The sequence below is a fragment of the Meriones unguiculatus genome, chromosome 3 (assembly GCF_030254825.1).
Source record: "Meriones unguiculatus strain TT.TT164.6M chromosome 3, Bangor_MerUng_6.1, whole genome shotgun sequence".
In the NCBI taxonomy this organism is placed as follows: domain Eukaryota; kingdom Metazoa; phylum Chordata; class Mammalia; order Rodentia; family Muridae; genus Meriones; species Meriones unguiculatus.
In genome coordinates this window covers 55,934,343-55,954,969 of record NC_083351.1, presented here as the reverse complement: position 1 = coordinate 55,954,969, position 20,627 = coordinate 55,934,343, and the positions used below count along the sequence as shown (strand labels likewise).

The 20,627-nt window shown below is 44.6% G+C and overlaps 1 protein-coding gene and 1 pseudogene across 1 annotated transcript in view; one reads left to right on the top strand and one right to left on the bottom strand.

Moving 5' to 3' along the window:
• Positions 1-11,398, bottom strand: part of Spmip4 (sperm microtubule inner protein 4) — a 28,014-nt gene extending 16,616 nt beyond the window's left edge. The window contains exons 1-4 of the mRNA XM_021631083.2: positions 11,272-11,398; positions 10,587-10,742; positions 4,428-4,604; positions 103-174 (exon numbers count right to left, since the gene is read on the bottom strand). Coding sequence (XP_021486758.1) covers positions 103-174; positions 4,428-4,604; positions 10,587-10,720 — 383 coding nt within the window. The 5' untranslated portion in view covers positions 10,721-10,742; positions 11,272-11,398. The remainder of the gene's footprint in view (positions 1-102; positions 175-4,427; positions 4,605-10,586; positions 10,743-11,271) is intronic.
• A 1,488-nt stretch (positions 11,399-12,886) lies between these two features.
• On the top strand, positions 12,887-14,845 carry LOC132652847 (HAUS augmin-like complex subunit 8; annotated as a pseudogene).
• Positions 14,846-20,627: the final 5,782 nt, after the last annotated feature.

Below are 20,627 nucleotides of genomic sequence, written 5' to 3'. Positions count from 1 at the left end.
AAGTTTTGTTTCTATAAAAGGGCTTTTAAATTTCTTACATAATTCATTTCTACTTGAAATGCTCTGTGATCTCACACATAACAGCCCCTGCCAACAACTTACAAAGAATCATTTCCGTAGACATCACTTTTCTTGTTTTGTGTCAAATAGTAGAACTGTTCAATAGGAAGATTTCTGAAAAGATAACAGATTAAATTAAATGTATTTTTACAAAATTAGATAGTAAGGACAAACGGAATACAGTCTTGACTATATAGAATTTCTATATAGAATATATAAAAGGTAACACTTTAAATTAGCTAAGAAGTTTTCAGTAAGCAGGATGGGAAGACTTAACCATCTCAACTTAGCACTTCAAAAGAGGTAATTTCAGTTATAGTAAAACCTAAAGAGCATAGAAATGGTGGCACACCTGTAAGTTCACAAGCAGAAGGCAGAGCTAGGACTTGCAGGTTCAGCTTAGGTCGCATAAGCAGACCTAGCTGTTAAAATTGAAAATTAAAAAGGGGGCCCGAGATATGGTTCAATGGTTAAGAGTGTGTACTGCTGTTGTGGTGGCCGAGAGCTCAGTTCCCAGCAGCCGCTGGGGGCTCACAGCACTTTGTCCTCTGTGGGCAACTGCATTCATATGTGCATACTTCAAAACAGATAGGTATCATATGCATAACATTAAAAAGGAAACACCCTCTCCCCAAGTACCCAACAAGGGGGCAAATCTATTCAAATAAGTATTTTTCCACCGATAGATTTTTTTTTTTCTGTTTTGGGGGTTGTATGTGCATGTTCATATATGTTTGAGACAGGGCCTCTTGTTCACTTTACAGCCTGATCTCAGCCCCTTCCCTCCTCTCCTGACAGTTCTACCTTTATGCCCCCCTTCTGCCCATTCCCCTCTTTCCTCCTTCCCAGAGAGGGAGAGGCCCCCAAAGGTTACTAACCCACCCTGCATCTCAAGTCACAGCAGGACCAGACGTATCCTCTCCCACTGAGGCCTGACAAGGCAGCTCAACTAGGGGAAAGGGATTCAGAGGCAACAGAGTCAGAGACCACCCCTGTTCCCATTGTTAGGCTTCTGTCTGCAAGCATAGCAAAGTATCATTAATAGTGACAGGGTTGGCTCTTTCCCATGGGGTGGGTGTCTGTTTTTTTTTTTTTTTTTATTTATTGTTTGATTCTTATCTGGTGATAAATTTTCCATTTTGGACATTAGAAATTATTCATGCAGTTATATTAACTTTTTAAGTACAACCACCATTACCATTAAAGACCACCAAGAAAAAGTTCACCAATCGTTTAGTTCACATAATACTAGAGATCTATTTAATATCTTTTTATCATCTTACAGTAGCTTAGTGAAGAATCTATTTACTTTTAAAAATAAATTAACAATTTTGCTACTTGACTAATAAGTTTATAAGTAAAAGCATTTATGAGAGTGAAAGCAAGACCATGCATTTTTGATTGTTGATTTTATTCTTTCAGTGTATGGATGAATTGGGGGATGACTGACTCAACTTAGAATTTGTGAAGTTTTCACACATGGTTAGGTAAGTATTATTCAAGATCCCTTTAGAGAGCTTTCCTTAGATGTAGCCATGTTAGGAAGAGTTAGAGGAGCAATGGCTTCTCCCATGGCATGACAGACCTGCTCTGTAGCTAATCTTCCCTTAGCCTTGCTCTTTCTGTTTCCTCACTTCAAATGCTCTCACCAAGGAGCAGGCACCTGTGCTCCTCGTTAGTGGAGCTAGTGAAGAAAGAAGGAGCCCACCCTGTCCTAGTCTGTGCCTGTTGCTGTCATAAACACTGACTGCAACCAGCGTGGAGAAGGTTTGTTACATCTTACAGGATATGGTCCATGGTTAAGGGAAGTCGGGGTGGAACTCAAGCAAGAAGCTAGAGGGAGACAAAGCAGAGACCACAGAAGAGGGGATACTGCTAGCTGCCTTGCTCCCTGTGGCTCAGCCTCAGGAAAACCTACCTAGAGTGACACTGCCCAGTGGGCTGGGCCCCCACACCAGTCGTCAGTCAAGGCAATTCTCACATAGGAGCTCACAGCAAGTTGGATAGAAATAATTCCTTACGTGAAGTTCCCTTCTCTTAGCTGATTCTAGTCTTTATCAAATTGACCAAAAACAACGAGCACACATCCCCACAAGAAGTGTGTGGTGTGGAAACAGAGAACCCAACTGAAATGCCCTTTCCACCCAGGGAAAGTGACGAGTGTTTCAAGAGCAATATTTTTATAAATTAATTGAGGCTTGACCTATCAGAAAGCTGGAAAATATTTTGTATACAAGGCTCTTTTTAGAGAGAAAGAAAAACATTGTTAAGAAAAGACAGTCTTTACAGTTGTTTGCCAAGCTGTTTGCAGTATGCTAGAAGATAAGACTGTCTGAAAGATGTTTTCAAGAGAAAAAGATGCTAAAAGGACAACTTTGACATAAAAGAGCACAAGAAAAACAAATACATCAACTTAGACTCAGGGTGAGGGAAGAGTGACATTTCTAAGGTGAACAGTCCTCCCTCCCCAGGTTCTTAGGGCTGTGCAGTCAGAACAATGAGCCTCTTCATTTCAAACTTGATTTCTCTGAATATTCAAAATCAGCCTTTTTTTTTTTTTTTTTTTTTTTTTTGCTTTGCTTTGCTTCAACACACCAGAGTTCTGTGTGAATCCTCTGATTCTTTTAGAATATTGTGCGTTTTTTGACATACAAATGTTGGGACCACAGCTGTGCATCTCTCGAAGAATGTATCCCAGCTGCTAAGCCAACTTTTGCTATGTTCAGGTTACAGAATAGATAATGAATATATGGGTCAATTGATAAGATGAACAGGTGGAAGTCACTTGGGGTCAAATCCCTGGACTACGGATTTGCAGTGTCTGGCCAAGGGAAGTGACAGCCTACAGTTTACAAAGACTTAACCAACTGTAGCACAGCTGAGTGTTTGTGTGGAGGTGGAGTCTTTAAGGTCAGTTGAACAGGTGTTTGAATTTGAAGTCCTTAGTGAGTCCTGATGTCTGAATCTTCCCACTTGGTCTCTGCTGGGCCTTGTTCTTATTTGTTGAGGCTTACAGAGGGTCGCTGGCTTCGCATGGCCCTATTATTAACATTTCATTTTCTAGATGTGGCTTATCTTTCCTTATTTATTTCTTTCACATGCTTTAGAATAACGAGAAACTAGATACCTAGACTGTTAGTAAACCAGGCAACTGAGAGTGTTAGATAAGGCAGGAAGACTGTGCCATAAAAGGATTCCATTCTGGGTAAATAATAATATCCTTTAGCAAATAATGTGGCATTTAATTTAATTTGCTGCTTCTTTTTTTTTTTTTTTTTTTTTTTTAAGACCCAGGGCCTGTACATGCTAGGAAAGTTCTTCACCCCTGAACACTGAACTATACCCTGAATCATTTTTTCTTTAATTTTTGTTTTGAGACGGGTCTTTTTTACCAAGTTGCCCAGGCCTTGAATTTCTGACCCTTTTTCCTCAGCATCTTAGCCAGCTTGGATTCCATGCCTGCACGTCCAGGTCTAGGCTCCTTCAGTTTTATGTTTTGAATACTCTTGCTGAAGAAATGGCTTTACAGTTTATTACTTATGAGCAGGACAGTAGGTTCAGTGGGTAAAGGAGGCTGCTGCCAAGCGTGACCAATTCCTGCAGCCCACATAGGAGAAGCAGGGAACCAACTCCCAACATTTTCCTCTGATCTCTATGTACCCCAGGACACATGTGAAAAAAAAAATCAACCTGAAAATAGTGTCCTGCAGTCCCAAATACTTCAGTAAAGATTTGTGAACAAACTAGAAAACAGAGTCTCCAACCAAAAACATCAGTACAAATTGGGCCAACTTTTTGCTCAGGCAAAAACATTTTTAACTTAAAAACATTTTAAACCTTTGATCTCATTTAGTTTGATTTTAATTTTATGTATACGAGTATATGTGCTTGTATTTATATCTGTGCATCACATGTGTATAGTACCTTTGCAGTCCAGAAGGGGGGTCAGATCTCCCAGAATAGAGTTACAGATGTGTTAGCTGCCATGTGGGTGCAGGGAACCGAACTCAGGTTTTCTGGAAGAGCAGCCAGTGCGATTAACTGCCAAGCCACCTCTCAGATCTCATTAGGTAAGTGACGAATTAATCAAAATTTCTAAATCAATACTTTACTATCTCAAATGACATCAACATAAAACAAAACAAAACAAAACAAAACAAAACAAAACAAAACAAAAAACCCTACAGACTTACCGCAGACCTACCTCACAATTGGGAAGCAAAGAATTAGTTTCTCTCTTTCTCTTTGTGTCTTTTCATAAACAGTGGAAGAACTCCAGAAGCAGACATGTTAACAGCACTAACAGTGAAAACGAGACACGGTTAATGAAGACCTTGTGTGAAGTGACAGTTGGGAAGCTCACTTACTTTGGCCAGGTCTCCCCACCAAATCCATAGTGCTGATGTCCTTTGCTCATGACGAGGGGAGGCTCACACTTCGGCCTGTGTTCTTCAGGAAGGGCAACTGGGACAATGCCACCATATTCTCTTTCGGCACCCCATGGAAGCCTGCATTGTGGCAGTGACTCCCTCATGTCCTGATAACTGTAAGAAAACATAGGTCCTGCTTTCAGAATATAGGATTCTCAGATTATGATACTCTCTGGTTATTGAGATAGCATGTGCCCGCTGAAAGAACTAGGTTAGTCCTCCCCACACCTGTTTTATTTATTTTGTAAAAATAGCTTTATTGCGATGTAACTCACATGCCATAGAATTAATCAATTTTAGTTGACTTGTTTACAGCAGCTTAATTATAATGACTATTTAAATATACTGTCTTTCATACTATTTTCCTGACCTCAAAAAGAAGCGCATGTTCTTTTGCTGTTGCTCTGTTAAGGAACCCACCTTTACTTCACCTCAAGCACCTACCTTCTTTGTAGACCTTCATATAAATGGAGCCTTATACTACGTGGTCTTTGTGTTGGCTTCTGTCATTTAACATAATGCTTTTAAGGTTGGTATATTATGTGATATGAACCAGGACTTCATTCCTCCTAGTGGCTGCATAACATTCTATCAATGGGTACTCCATTTTGCTTAACCATCCATCAATTGATAGATATTTGGCTTTTAAGATTATTGCTTTACTAAAGTGGTATTTTTGAGTACTTGATTTAATTTTCTAAGGAGCACTACCAAAAAAAATGAATAATATGGCTGGATCATATGTTAATTTGTGTTTAGTTTGTTGGGGAACTGCTGGGCTATTCTATAGCAGATGCTTTATTTTACATTCCTAAAACCATGATGTAAAGATTCAAATATTCTGTATTCACTATAGCACTTGTTATTTATGTTTGAAAAAGAATTATAACCATTTTCATAGATGTGAAGGAGTATATCACTGTAATTTTGTTTTGCATTTTCTTAATGACAACAGCACTTTTTGTTACTTCTTCTTTGGATAACATCTATTTGATTTTATGCTTTTTAAATCTGTTTTATTTCTTAGTTACAAGTTCTTTGTAAGTTCCAGATACCAGTCTTTTATTATGCAATATGCCCTCCTGTATACCTTCTTTTCACTCTCTTGAGAATATCTTTTGAAATATCAAAGTTTCTAATTTTGATGTTCAATTTATTTTTACTTCGGTTGCATGGATTAGGAAGTCATATAAATATATTGCAAATCCAAAATCATAAAAATTTACTCCTGTTTTTCCCTCTATGAGTTTTATAGTTTTAGTTCTTGCTCTTATATCTGTCTCTGAATCATGATTAAGTTTTATGTATGGAGTAAGGTAAGGGTTAAACTTGCTCCTTTGTGTTTGGATCTTCCTGGCATCATCTGTTGAAGAGGCTTGGAGTGCTGTGAAGGAAGAGTATACTATTGTCAGGAGTTACTTGCTTCCCAATAGTTCAGTGAGGTTCCCTATGTGCTATGCAATGATGGGACCTCTAGGGGAAACTTAGGAATAACTGGGGAACTAGGAATTGAGCTTTATATGTGGGTCAGTGTGTTGCTGAACAGAAACAGCCTCGTCTCAAGTCAGAAGCTTAAAAGTGCTACCCCATTCTAACTTGGATATTTGAATAAGTTTGAGAGATTTGTAAAGACTTGAGTAGAACTTAGTTGGTTTTTTTTTATTTTTTATTTTTTGCCATAAAAATGGTTTTGTATCTCTATTTTCAGGACTGGTATAGAGGTCAGGAATTTGTGGGCACAGTGGAAGAGGGCCATGGTGAGAAGTAAAGCATGAGAGAAAAGCAGAAGCGTCTTCTGTAGGCTTCGTGTGGACTATGCTCTGAGGGAATGTGGGAGGCAGTCAGAGACATGCCTCTATGCTCAGAGGCAAGAGATGCTGATACTTTTGTCTCTCTGTCAGCGCAGTCCATGGCTTAGAGCCCTCCCCCCTCCCCCATAGTAACTGGTAATTATAATGGAGAATTAACACTCAGGACTGCCTTACAAATGGAACTAAACCTCACATGAAATTGCTAGATAAACAAGCACTAAGCTGTGGCTCATGGACCTACTGTTTTGTAAAATAGTATTTTACTGCAATACTGCCTTTCATTTATGTATGACTAGTCTGTGGCTGCCTTCACCCTTTAACAGCAAACCTGACTATCTATGATGAAACTGTGAAGCACAAAATACTTTGTCTGGCTTGTTCAGGAGAACATGTCCTAACCAGTTTAGGAAAGCTTGGTGACTGCTACTTTGGGGTCCTGGCAAACAGCATTCAGACCTTTCACTCTCCCCAGCTCTATGACCAATACACATGGTTTAGGGGAAGTGACAAGGGAAAATATTAAATACTTGTGATTAATGAGAAGCTAAGCTTTAATTTTTGAGTTTGTAAAGTTAACATTTAAATTATAAATGAGTCAATTTCTCAATATCTGACCCCAGTAAATTACACTGTCCCAGAAGATGAGCCAGAAGAAAATGTTAATCAGTCATACATATTGGTACCCAGTGAAACTAGAAAGTTGGAAAATCTTTTTTAAAAACCTTTAAAATTAGAGGTAATGCTTAAATACCCTCTGATCCTCCACTTGCCCTGCTCCTGCAGTCTTTCTCCTCTGTTCTGGGTGGCAGGGAACTCATGGCAACTTAACTGCCTCAGTCTGCCGAGAGCTGGGATTAACAGGTGTGAACCACACCTAGCATGTTCTTTAGATACTCATCTACTCAGCCACCATCTCTTAGCCTATACTCAAAACACTGTACGGAAGAACTGTTTAAACTATAAGTTGAGGTTTTAGGATGAAATAATTATTTCAAATAAAACACTCCTTCTTCACAAAGAGAATAATCATGAAATTGTTGGTGCTTTACTCTGTAGCCACAGAAAATTGTTTACTTTGTTTTAGGGAAGGTTATGGGTGAACCTAAAGATATTAAAGTTACTGTGTAGAATCAATAAAGTTGAGTAAGAATCAATCCCAAATGTAGAGGCCTCAATTTGGCTAGTAACTATGGGAAGGCGTGGTTACAAGAGAGCTCATAATAAACTTATTTTAGCCGGTAGAGAACTAATAGCAGTGTGTGTATGTATGTATGCGTGTGTTTATGTTTCAAGAATCAGAAAGCAGTGAAGTTCACCCAGAGCCAAAATGGAAGGCTATACTGAAATCCTAAGCAATTTTCAGGACATTTCTTTAATTGGTATATTCCTTTGCCTGGTGAGTTAGAGAACTTGCTACAGACAAGAAGTCAGCTGAATGGGAAGATGCGGGGAGGGATAATGATCCTCCCTGCTGGCCTAGCCACAGTTAAATCTGTCTGTCTGTCTGTCTGTCTATCTATCTATCTATCCATCCATCCATCCAGTTTGGCGTGTATGTATGCTGGAAATTGAGTCTAGAGCCGTGTGCATGTTAGGAGGAGCCCTCCACCAAAATATTTCTAGTTAAGTTGAAAGTCTGAACTTTCAACAAAAAATACACAAAAGAATATGATGCTTTAATTTACTTAACATTTTCAAAGGAGAACAAGTAAGGTTATTATAAAAGAGTGCTACGATAATTGTTCTAAAACATACAAGAGAATAAAGTACTTGAAATGAAGACATACACATTAGCTTGTGCTTTGATCACTGGGTAAAGAGCCTATTTCTGGCTCTTTTACTGTTTACAGTGCTTTCTGCTAACCCAGTCTTCCTTGGGGTCTTCTGCTCTGTCTCTGCCTTAGTGTGCCAGAATAATAGGTTAAGCCTGGAAATGTGTATTTTCACAAAGCTTCTCAAATGATTTTTTTGGTAGCCCAGGCTGGCCTTGAACTAATGAAAATAGTTCTTCTTAGTTCAATAGTTTTGTCTTAGCCTCCCAAGTGCTTGATTTACAGGGAAAAGCTACTATGATTATCCGTAGGTGATTTAATATACTCTGCCTGATTGCCTTGCCCAGTATATAAAGAACAAAGTTGGCTGGTGTAAGGAATTGCCAAATTAACTCAAAATCTGTCATATTTTGCAAGGGTGTGTCTGTCTCTATGTTTGGAAACGGAGGCCCAGCCCAGGGGCTTCGTCTCCACATTGCTCCTTGCTGCTGCTGCGCCTTCTCATGTTGGTCATTGCTATATTCCTCATATATCTAGCATGGTATGGTTGGGTGTGAGGAGACCCTCACTGTCTAGACTGGTGGGTTTTTTTTTGTTTTTTGTTTTTTTTCCTGGGTAACAGACCACTCCTTTGGTCTATTTTACTGCAGATCAATATGAGGGTAAAGTTTCATAAAAAAATCATTTAGATGAATTAATGATTTTATAGAATTCCTGTTTTGATTTACATAGTTTCAGAAAGTTAGATTAAGATGTTTTTGTCAGTGGCTCTGATGTAAACAATCTCCAGGAACGATTTCAAGTCAGAAAGGCACACTCATCATAGTTGAGCGGGGGATTTTTGAGGTCAGGGAACAAGAAGAATGGCCCACATTAGCACTGGCTGGCGTGACTCTCGCCAAGGCTGGGCTGGTGCTGATTAATTTCTTGTACCCATTTTGCCCTCAGCTTCCTGTTAAGATGTAATAGAAATTGTTCATGAGTAGATGTGCACCGTGAGGATTTAAAGTAGAAATGACTGCTTGTTTTTATATGAAAGTTTAGATTTGTGCTTCTTTTAAGATTTTATAGGATTTCTTTTAAAGATAATCGATTCTTTGTAACTTAGATTGCCAGTAAAGAGAAACTGGCTCAAAAAATTACCTTGCTTGCTTACACTTTGTTAATCTGTAACAGGTTGCTTTGTTATGAATGTATGTGGGCTCTTGGGAATGATTTGTTTCTCATATTTGTGTTTCACCCATAATACATAAAATATTTGATCATGTGAAGATATTGGGGAACATGTTTTTCTTACACATACTCATTGTAATTGTTCACTTAAAGAAAAATGGAATGTAACCACATTGTGAATTTTCTTGTGCTTGAAAGATTTTTCTGAGATATATAAGCTGTGGGAGAAAAAATAAAGTTGGAGTTTTGTTCCATCTACAATATATATATATATATATGTGTGTGTGTGTATATGTGTATATATGGTTGGTGCTCACTTGAGTTTGCTCCATCCACCCAATATGTGTGTATGTATGTGTACATGTATGTAAAATGGTTGGAGCTCATACTTAGGAGTTTGCTCCATTGACCCAGTGTGTGAATGTGTGTGTGTGCTATGTATGTGTGTGAATGTGTGTGCATGTATGTATATGTGTGAAGTTGTTAAAGCGTGTTAGAACTTGCTCATTGGAGCTTGTCTTGCTTCATCCATCTAGTGTGTGTGGTCTTTTTCTCTTCCTCTTCCTTTATTTAGTACCTGGCTACAGCCAGCAACCCCTCTTGGAAACCATCAATTCTGGCTTAGAGAGTCAAGCTTTTTACCCTCAAAGAAAAGTCTACTGGGTGATCATATGCCAGTTACAAGGAGTACTGGAACCCCACCACCACCACCACCAAGGAGCCATCAGCTATCTCTCCTGGCACCCCCTCTTTGCCCTGCCTCAGTTTACCCTTGTGATGTCAAAGCTGGCTGAGACAGAGAGTTGGGCAAAGTATTTGTCTGTATCCCATACATCGTAGGTGAGAGGAGGATAACGGTCTCACTGCCATGGCCGGCATGGCGAGCCAAAGAGCTACAACAAACACACAGTGCAGGGCTTCCACAGCAACCAGTTCCAGGAGCATTTCTGGACTGAAGGTGCTGGTGGATACGCTGTTAATGGATACCACAATACTCTATTGAAACAGATTACTCTCCAAGTGAGGAAGGGGACCGTTTTAGGGCTCTGGAATGGAGATGTAGGTTGGTGTAGTGTCTCCTTGTGGGCCTGGGTTCAGAATCCACTTCTAGAATGCAGTGGAAGGAGTCGATGTCTGCCTCGTTACAGTGTACTCCAATGTACTTTTCCAGTTTGAACAGATTAACCCTGTAGTTTAGTCATGTTTTGCCTTCTCATTCACGTGGTATATGGGAGAGCTAAAGTGTGTGTGTGTGTGTGTGTGTGTGTGTGTGTGATAGAAAAGGTCAATGTTGTAATGAAGGCTTTCTTTTGCATTTTTCTGATTTTTTTTTTTTTTACCTGTCTTCTGAAGCAGTTGGACGAATAGTCGTTTCGAGCGGAGTGTGCAGCTCGTTAGAATAAAAGGTGTCTGACAGGAGGTCAGCGCCTTCAAGCTCCCTACAACAGTAGGGCCTGCCATGAATTACCTCCATGCTTCTTGCCTTAAAAGGTAGTCTGGGGAGTAAATAGATAAATAAAAGATGAGCATTTGGTCTGGGAAACTGTCCCGGTTAGTATTATGGTGTCTCTGCCTTAGGTCGGACAGGAAACATTTTCTGCTGCCAAAGTTCTTCAGCTCATCGATGCACAAAAATGATAGGCTTATTTTCTGACTTCTTGTGAGGGTCTGTGGACCCTGTCAGCTGTAATAAACAGTAACATGAACTTCTGTGGGCATAACTTCAGCTGAAGCAAACCTGCAAAGTGGGAGACGAGCACATGGCGAAGCAGTAATGAGTGCCCTAACTACAGTTCACGGCTTGCCTCAATTTTAACACTATTGGAGAACAGTCAGGTGGCCTTCCTAAGCAGGGAGACTCGCCGTCAAGAGGCGCAGAGCCTTTCCCCTCGGGAACAGGGCGGGTTCACAGTTAAACTGGGTGGTGGGGTAGCACCGCCGGGTTCCCCACCCGCTGAGGGCCAGGCCGCCCCTGCGGAGGACCCGGGGACCACAGGCTCAGCGCAGCCAGGGGGTCGCACGCACCTGGCACTCTGCCCTGGGAGCCTTGCCCGACCGACTGCGCCTCCCCTTCTAGTCGCGGGAGCTGGTGGGTCTCCGCGGGGCGTGGAATTTCGTGGTCTTCCGCACCTGCGGGGCCCCGGGAGCGTGCGGGCAGGTGCGGGGGAAGAAGGCCAGAGAGCCTGGGTCGGACCGGGGGCGGGGTAGAGGCTGCCTGTGACGGCGACGGTGACCGCGCACTAGGTAACACATCCTGAGGGCGGGGCGCCCGCGTGGCGGCCGGGAGCGCAGAGGAGCAGCGGGAAGCCCCCTCGGGTTGTTTAGTAGCCCCTCGGAGCCTCCCGGGCCAGGAGACTTGGGAGAGGGGCCGGAAGTGAAGCAAGTGTGTTGGCGGCTAGAAGGAAGGTGAGAAAGTGGGTTCTTCTGCCCTCGAGCGCACCGCAGAACCCTGGCTCTTGGAGCCTTCAAATCCTGGCCCCGCCCCCAGCCGCGGGCCCCGCCCCGAAGGCCCCGCCCTCGGTCTCTTTCAGCTATGGACCGGACTCCACCCCAACTCCTTATTCGGGCTTTACCCCCGCCCCCGCGCCTGTCTTTCCACTGCCCCGCGCCTACCTCTTCCCGGCTCCTAAGGGCACCAACCCCACCTCACGCCCCGCCATAGGCTGACCCAGCGCGCCCTCTGGTGGCGCCGTCTTGGAAATTCTTTCCTCTCTGACTGGTCTATAGTTTCCCTAGTGCCAAGGGAGCAAGCCTTCTCAAGGTCTGAGAGGAGCAAAAGCTCGCGTCTGGGAAGGAGGGCAAGGTGATCTTGCTGCAAGAAAACGGAGTCTGTTTGCACAGTATGAGGTGCACTTTAGGTTTCTGACAGTAACAGAAAAGCTCGAGGCCCTGGGTACCCCTTCTCCTGCCTGGCGGCTCACCCACTTTATCTCTCTGCTCCGAAGTGTTGAAAGAGCTACTGGCAGCCTGCTGAGCACTAGATCAGAGAAGGGGACAGACTAAAGCCCTAAATTATGGATAAAGCTGGTGTCCTAAACCAAGAGGATGAGGAATTTGGGAACAGGGCGAGTCCTGGCCTATGGGAAGAGAGGATGGAATTTCTGTATTTCAGGGGAACTTAAAAACCATTGTCTTGCTTCAAATCAGCAGTGTCTGGCTTTTCTCAATGCTGAGGTTGCTTTTTTTTTTGCAGACTAGAACATTACAAACTTTTTCAAAAGTCTTTTGAATTTGTTTCCAACACTGTTAGGAAAAAGTGGTGCGGGTACCCTGGCAGGTTGGGGCTGAGGTGTGCCGCTAAGGTATCATGCTACACAACAGATTTAACACAAGATGGGGAGAAGGGAGAGTGAAAGGTATTCTGGGAGTGGGGACATGAGAGACAGAGGGACAGAGATGAGGAAATAGAACAAAACAGATCTGGAGTGCCAGGACCTTTCTAAAGGGCATGCATGTCGCATAGTGGAAACATGCAGCACCTGGCAAGGGGGTGTAGGTGTGGGGGGGAGGTGGGGTGATGATGCACGCTGCTACCACCGAGCTGCTAAAGGAAGGCTGGTGGAGCACCTGATTTACAGCATTTTTTATTTATTATAAAAGGTGGAGAAAGAGCAGACCCCAGTGTGATGGTGAGGCAGGAATGAGGACGCCATGCTCTTTAAACGGCTTCCTGCTGTCTGGGGGGGCCACACCTTTGGGGACCCAAGAAAGCTGGGGTGCTGCTCAAGTCCTGGGAGAGCTGGCTCTTTCACTCGCCATCCAGGTCTGTGAGACCACCTGCAACTGGGTAAGTATAGGCCTAGTCAAAGCAGTCTGTGAGGCTGACCACCCAGCGCTAGCCGATTTGAAGCTGTCCAGGATACAGATTGAGGGATCACCTGGACCTGGAAGGAGGCAGAAGATAAAGTTAAGGGGTTTAGGGGGAATTTTTTTTTCCTTAGGTATGCATTTGAAACTTTTAGGCCCATGGTCCTGGTAATTGAGGGAAGAGTCCCAGGAGCAGAAAAGGGAAAGATCCCATCCTCAGGAATAAGCAGAATGGGTAGACGGGGAAACAGGCTGTTGATATGGATACTTATCTGGAGTCCATTTGAACCATGAGCTAGATTCAAGACTATTCCATAAAGCTTACAAAAAATAATTAAGTTTACAAAAAGAGAAGTTTAACACATTAGCATCACCATTTTTTGTAATCTGTACTGAAATGCACACTGTAGAAAAGGCGGTAGACTCACACCTTTGTGTCACAGTAGAAACATAGGAAAAGATTTTGGGTTAAAAACCTGAACACTGGGCACATCTTAGGGCCATATTGAAGCCATGCTCACTTACATTGCCCTTTGCCAGGTGATTCCAACCAAGTACAAGCCTGGCCCTGCACCTAGAACACCCTCCTCCCAGCTCCCAGCTAAGTAGTGCTCCTTGCCTCTTAGCAGCAGCCCAGCTTAGAGCAGAAGGCAGGAAAATGGCTAACTTTTCAGAGGGGGCCTGGGGAAGCCTGAGCTACCGGTGCCCAAGACAAAAGGAGGGCGCAGGGAGCAAGAGTGGCCCAGGCCCGATAGCTTCCATCCAAGACGACAACTAAGGAGGCTTCTGTAGCAGCCAGAGGGAAGCCTGGCTCAAGGGAAGAAAGGCCATTGCATCACTAAGGAGCAAAGCCAAGTGATAGGGACAGGAGACCTGCAAGTCCACCATGCTGGCTCCACCTGACCTAGACCTCTTGGCTATCCACCACAAAAACATTCGGGAAGGTTCTCCAGCTAGACAGGACAATGTCAATGAGAGCCGAGGTCAGGTCCTTTACAAGCCCTCAGAAAAGGAAAGCCCTTCCCAAAATCAGGTGATGTCTGCAGGAGACCATGGACATGAGTTGCAGATGCTGCTGCTGACCCTGCTGTCCCATGTTAGAGCCTTCATCCTGGAGGAGAAGACTGAGAAGGACTTGGCAGCCATGGGCCTTGAGGAGAGGCTGCAGGGGCAGGCACCGGAGTGGCAGCAACCAGCTCCTGCTCTGGCAGAAACATCAGGAGCTGGCCACCATCCTCCAGGCCCAGGTGGAGGTGCTAGGCCCTTTCTAGGCCATGGCAGACCCCACCCTCCCCACCCCAAGTAGCAATACATACACTGGCCACAGCCCCGGATACCACTCAGCATGTTCTTACCTGTGCAGGCCACCCATGTACAGGGAAGTGGGCAGGCGCTCCTCCATCTGCTGCTGGCCCCGAGGACCACGCTACAGCTCTTGGGTGAGCTGGACATCTACTCCCCAGATGCCAGTCACAGTTGTCTGCTGGAGAAGCTCGAGGGCTTGATCACACAGAAGAACCTGGAGCTCTGCAGGATTATCAGCCAGGTGCCGGAATTTTCCTCTCAAACCAGGAAGTCTGGGAAGAGGCCCAGAGCACCCCTACCTGCAAGCCCTGGTACTTCAGTTCAGATGCCCTCGGGGGACACCTCAGTCCCCTCCAAGGACAGCATGAACCACAGTGCAGGCCTTACCCCGAGTGCCTCAGGCAGCCTGTCTTGCCATTTTCTGAGCATTTCCCAGTTGCTTTTTTGGGCTATTTACATGCCCTCAGGCCTTGTCCACAGGGACTGAAGGAGTTCAGATGACGCAGTATTTTGAAACTTTTGTGCACTTTTTTCCTATGCTTTCCACTTGGGACATCATCAGCACTTCTGGTTTGTGGTCTTGCATTTTGAGGCAGGGTCTCTCTGCAGAGTCCTGGTTGTCATGAAACCAACCAAGTAGCCATCAGGTCCCCACAACCCAGCACTCATTTTTTAAACTCTACTTTATTTGGGGGTGTTTAGATCTCTACCTCCTTTCTGCCAATCCTCCAAGCCCTAGGTAAGAGAGAGGTTAGTGGGGAGAGGGGGACTAGACCCCTTTAACTTCTCCCAGCTGTTTAGGGTCAGTGGATGGGGGGGGGGGCTATACCAATCTCCCCTCAACACCAAAATCATCCAGCAAGTCTCCTCCGACCACTGTGCCCTAAGTGTCTGTCAGCTCCAAACTGCCACACTGCCCATCTCTGATTTCTCCAAACAGCTACACGCCACATGCAAAGCCCCACCTTCTGTTTCTCAGCTCTCAAATTTATCCTCAGAGCCCTAGAACATGCCCCTTTTGAGGTGTGAAAGGCCATTAACAGCTGGCAAAAGCCACAGTCCCTCACAGGACAGTTAACAGCTGTGGACAAACTATTGCCCAACTAAAATCCCATGCTTGGGATTAAAATAAAACCATATTTATATAACATAACTGAGTTTACAAAGAAACCAAAACTTCCATTTCAATCCCCCCACCCCCCCTTTTTTTTAGCTCTGTGTAACAGCCCCTGTTGTCCTGAAACTCTTTGTAGACCAGGGTGGCCTCAAACTCAGAGATCCACCTGCCTCTGCCAGTGCTGGGATTAAAGGCGTGCACCACCACATCCAGCTATACAGGAACACTTTAAGGTGAGCTCTGGAAGGACAGATAGCTCCTGTGGAGCAGAAAGGCAACAGCTCGCTTGATTTTGATTTTCAGTACAAACAGACCATGAAAGAATGACTTTTTTTCTGTTTATCCAGAAGACTGGATGGATGTATATACATTAGACAGTTTAATACAAAGAAGTGTAGGGGAATGTTAATTCCAAACCTGGCTGTTCTGGCAAGAGAGTACCTCCAGAGATTTTCTAGGTCTGTGTGATCTGGTTGGCAAGAGATCACATCCAAAGATCTTCTAGGTTCAATACAAACTGGCCTTTAATCCAGGTGACAGAGGTAAGCAGATCTGAATTCAAGACCAGCTTGGAATAGAGCAAGTTTCAGGTAAAGAAAAGCTTAGATCCAGGCATGGTGGTACATGCCTATTATCCCAAGCAATGAAGGTAAAATTAGTTTGTAGAAGAAAGCACCTATGTTTGAAAGTGATGTCTAATCGAGTGGCAGAAACAGTGATGAATCAGAGAAAGATTTGACAGACTAGAATATTCCCAACTCTCACAAGAAGAGAGAGAGCGCAAAGGGAAGCTACTTAATGCAGATAGAGAGGAGGAAGTTTTTACAAGGCCTGGAAAGAAGCCATCTTGAATAAGTCATCAGGGAGAGGAATTTGAACCAGAACAGCTGAGTTGAGTCAGCCAGCCCAGTGCTCAGTAAGAACAAGAGTGGAGCTCATTAAGCAGTAAGTCTCAGAGGCTGAAAACATAGCCCTAGGTTCAATTGCAGGGAGGCTGGAAGCTTCAGGAGTAGGCATAGGTTAGCAGATGGTGGCAATAAGCCTCCCAGACAATAACTGAAACAGGAGAACAAAAATTCGTTTTACAGAGAAGCACTTTAAAGTCTATATTTCAAAGGCAACCAAAGGAAATTTAAAATTCTGAGCCTTAATTCAACAGTAGCACAGCCAGGGAAAGAAATCTGAATTTTTTTTATATATATATACCTTAAATCACGTTCTTACGACGACATAATCTTTCACATCCTCTGACCTTTATAACTTGCATTTACCCCTCACCTTAAAACTCCTTCTTAGACCCTAAAACATTTACTTAGATCCTCACAAATTAAGCTTTAGTATCCCCAGACCTTACATAAACTTTATACGTTTTTACAATCTAATTATTCATCATGAGACACAGGTGGTTGATGACTGGGACCAAGCATTGTAAAGTGAGTGATTTAAATAAATAGTAAAAAAGTTACACCGAAATCTGTTTTGCAAGTTTCTCTCCTTTCTGAGGCCGGTAACAAGGTAAACTGTGTCTGGACCTAGTAATAGCTCTAGGAACGTGAGGCCTGTGGCCTGAGTTTTACACATGAAGAGAACTAAGAAGACAGCTGAGCCTTGGTTGCTGCTGATCAACTGACAAATCTATCCCTAGCCTAGTTGTCAGCCCCATCAGAGACCTGAGGAGGAGTTTCTCCTGAGTAAACAGGAAACACAAACCAAGCAGCTTCCAAATCTCTTAAAAATGACTCTTCCCAGCCAGGTGGACAGTCACCCTAGATTTCTCTGTGGTTCCTGGGGGCAGAGATCGTAGGACAGCATAAATCTTCGGCTGCCAGGCCCAGAAGCTCTGACAGACTTTCCTGTGGAGTAGGAACTTGGGGGACTGGGTTACCTTGCCCAGGCAAAGCAGGGCAACCAACGCCCCAGCGTCCTCTCAGCAGTGGAGAAGGGCAGTCTTTTACCCAGTGGCCAGCTTTGCCACATTTAAAGCAAGCTCCAGATGGAGGCTCTTCTGTGCCTATCCATCTTTGGAGGAGATTAGGGGTGTTGCCAGGACCTGGCATGTCTACCATGGAAAGCTTTTTTGTTTTTAATTAAACATTTTAAGTGCTATGTTCTGCAGATCTCTGAAGGAGTTGAGGTACCTTATTTGTTAAGTATGTTTAAACTAGGCATATTTCTAGCTACTTGTTTTAGGTTTAACTTTGAAAACCTATACAGAAGCCTAAATAAGACTTATCCCTGTAATTCATTAGTACTTTGCATTACTACAGGTATAGTTCTGAAGACATTAAAGAATTTGATCATTCATGAGAAGACTATCAACTTGCATGTCTTAATTATCCTTAATAGTTCACCATATTTTTTAGTAGCTTTTATAAGGCTAGGATTTTATGTTTCAACCCTGAGCAGAGAGAGGCTTTGGGTCTGCAGGCTGGCTGTAAGGCTAGAGAAAGCCAGGAGGGAGCAGGAGAGAGAAGGAAGATGTCCGTGTGGATTAGCAGGATGCAAGAACGAGGGGACAAAGCGGGCAAGAGTGATGCAGCCAGCAGCTGAAGAGTCAGGATCATGATCCACACATACCTTAAGAGGGTTAGATTAGCGGGTGGTCTGGAGCAGGTGTGTGCTGAGCGCTCACTGCAGTTGGCCTGCTCCTTTGCCGCCAACCCCCCAACTCCCCACACCCTTATCCTGCTGGGTCCAGCTCAGACTCCCACTTTACAACAAACTTACAGACAGGACAGGACAGTCTGGGGAGCTCTTGGAGCGACGAAACAAGTAGGGAATGGGGATTTTTTTTTTTTTTTCTATGTTCCCCGGATCGCTTGGGCGGCAAGTTGAGGCCAGATTCTACTGGAAAAGGGGTGGTCAGAGGTTCTCCAAAAGGCATCCTAAGGGGAGCGAGGAGGGAGACGATTCAGTTCCCATAGGTGAGCTAGAGAGGGAGGTCCACAGACTTGAGGCCCAAGGTGTTTCAAGGACTCAGGGAAGACTGAAGAAAGAAGGTACAATCTGTTCAGTGGGTCATCACCGACCTGAGCAGAGACCAGGGGCTAGAGACGACACGGGTGCTTCATACCAGGGCTTTCGAACGAAGCCAGAGGATGAAAACCGTGTTCAAAAACCAAAACCTCACCCAAGGGTCTGGGGCGGGTAACTCCGCTGGAGACTCTGGAAGCGTTTACTCCAAATGCGAGGGTGTCGGTGACGGGCGAGGGGCCCAGCGTTGGGTGGAAGGTGAAGCGGTTGCAGGCACAGGTAAGAGAGAGGGTCTTGGTGTGGCTCAGTCCCATGAGAGCGGCGTGAGCGGGCACCAGGGTAGCCTACTGAGTCTTTGGCTCTAGTGTTAGGATAAGCAGCAAAAGGTACCTTGGCAGTTTGGTGAGCTGCTAAGAAGATTACACCAAACAACAGATCTAAGGCAAAAGGTTTGGGCGCTGCGCGGGACAAAGGCCTTCTCAGGGTGAGGACTTGAGAGAGACACACAGAGCTGGGTGGCTGGGACCTTTTAAAGGGCGCGTGGGTCACACAGTCGCGCTGCACCTGGTGAGGGCGTGATGACGTAAGCTGCAGCACGCTGGCGAGAGCCTCCTTTACAATACCACTGAGCTCCAAGGTGGGGTCTGTGGGATCCTATACACTCAGCCCCGAGTCTCTGCTCCTCTCTCCCTGACGGACCAGTGGGATGGTGGAGTCGGGAGGCGTTCATCTGCCTCTCCCAAAGGCCTGGGCCCTCCCGTATTTCCTCAGTCGCGACTGCAACCTTGAGAGAAACTAATAGGAAAAAAGCTGGAAAGGTGGTGCACTCCCGTACTCCCGGCGCTTGGAAGGTGGAGGCTCAAGGTCATCCTCAGCTGCAGTGACGCTGGGGCCTGCATTAAGACCCTGTCCAAAGAGAGAGAGAAGGGGGCTGGCAGAATAAAGATGCAAACTTAGGTTTCTAAGTCAACCCATTGAAAAACTGGCAGTGGGAACGAAGGTGAGGCACGAATGAATTCCTCAGACGCTGTAAGCAAGCCTCCAATTAAAGGCTTTCTTTCATCAACTAATCCTAAGACTTTCGAGGGGAAAGCCAGTGCCACAATTCTGAACCAGATATGAAGCAAACTTTAAATCCTGGCCAGGTCCACCCCTGCATTCCCAGGGAGTGGCCCCAGTCACATTTTGTAGGGGCTTAAAAGGGCAAAACCCACAATTCATTGCAGTTTCCATCAGGTCCAGTCACGGGGAAGGTTACATCCTGCTATATTTTCTGCCTATGAGCCTCCTGCCCACACGTGATCAAGCAAAAACTTGTTTAGGGGAGTGAAAACACGTGGCTTGTTATTTGCCAAGAACTACAGCTCCCAGCATTCCAGGAAGTTGCCTTGTCCTTGGGGTGGGGCTTAAAGGTCAACTCTGGCTCTTACACTGCCTTGGTCATAGTGTCTCTTCACCGCAGTAGAACAGTAGCTACGTCATTGCTCCTCAGCCTGGAAGACGCTGATGGAGACAGCGGGGTGAGCGAGGGGAGAGCCGCCTTGACACAGTTAGCCATCATTTTTGTTTGGATTTGTCTTCAGTTTCTGGCGGAACTCCATCCTAATCTTTTTAGCTATTCGCTGCTTCACTGTGTAGGACCTCCCATTTAATTTCCCGTCTTCCCGCCTCACTCCGTGCCTTTATCTGGATTACCTTGTGGCAAAATGTCTGACAGAAATGGTTTCTGAGGGTAGCTTCCACCAGGGGAAGACACAGTGGCTAGAGAGGCTTCGTCTGAGGTGGGGACAGCTTGCAAGCTTATTCACACCTCAGGTAGATGGGTAAGCAGAGAACAGGACCCCAAGCAGGGCTGAGTACAGGAACCTTCAAAGCCTGCCCTGGATGGTCTGCATTCGCCAGCTAGGGTTACATAATGTCCCCAAGCAGCCAACAGCCGAGGAGCAAACATTCAAGACCTTTAACCTGGTGGAGGCTCTTCCTGGGAAGAAACTGAGCCTGACAGTTGAGTGAAATACATTTGAAGTTTCATCCTTGGTCTATGCCTGTGGATGTGGGAACACTAGGGAACTTGTGGCAACTCTAGGTTAAATGAATGTTAAATATAATTTTAAAAGGGAAAAATAGTGCATAGTTAGTTCATGAAAGGAGGCTGGCATATAATTTTTTTTTGGGGGGG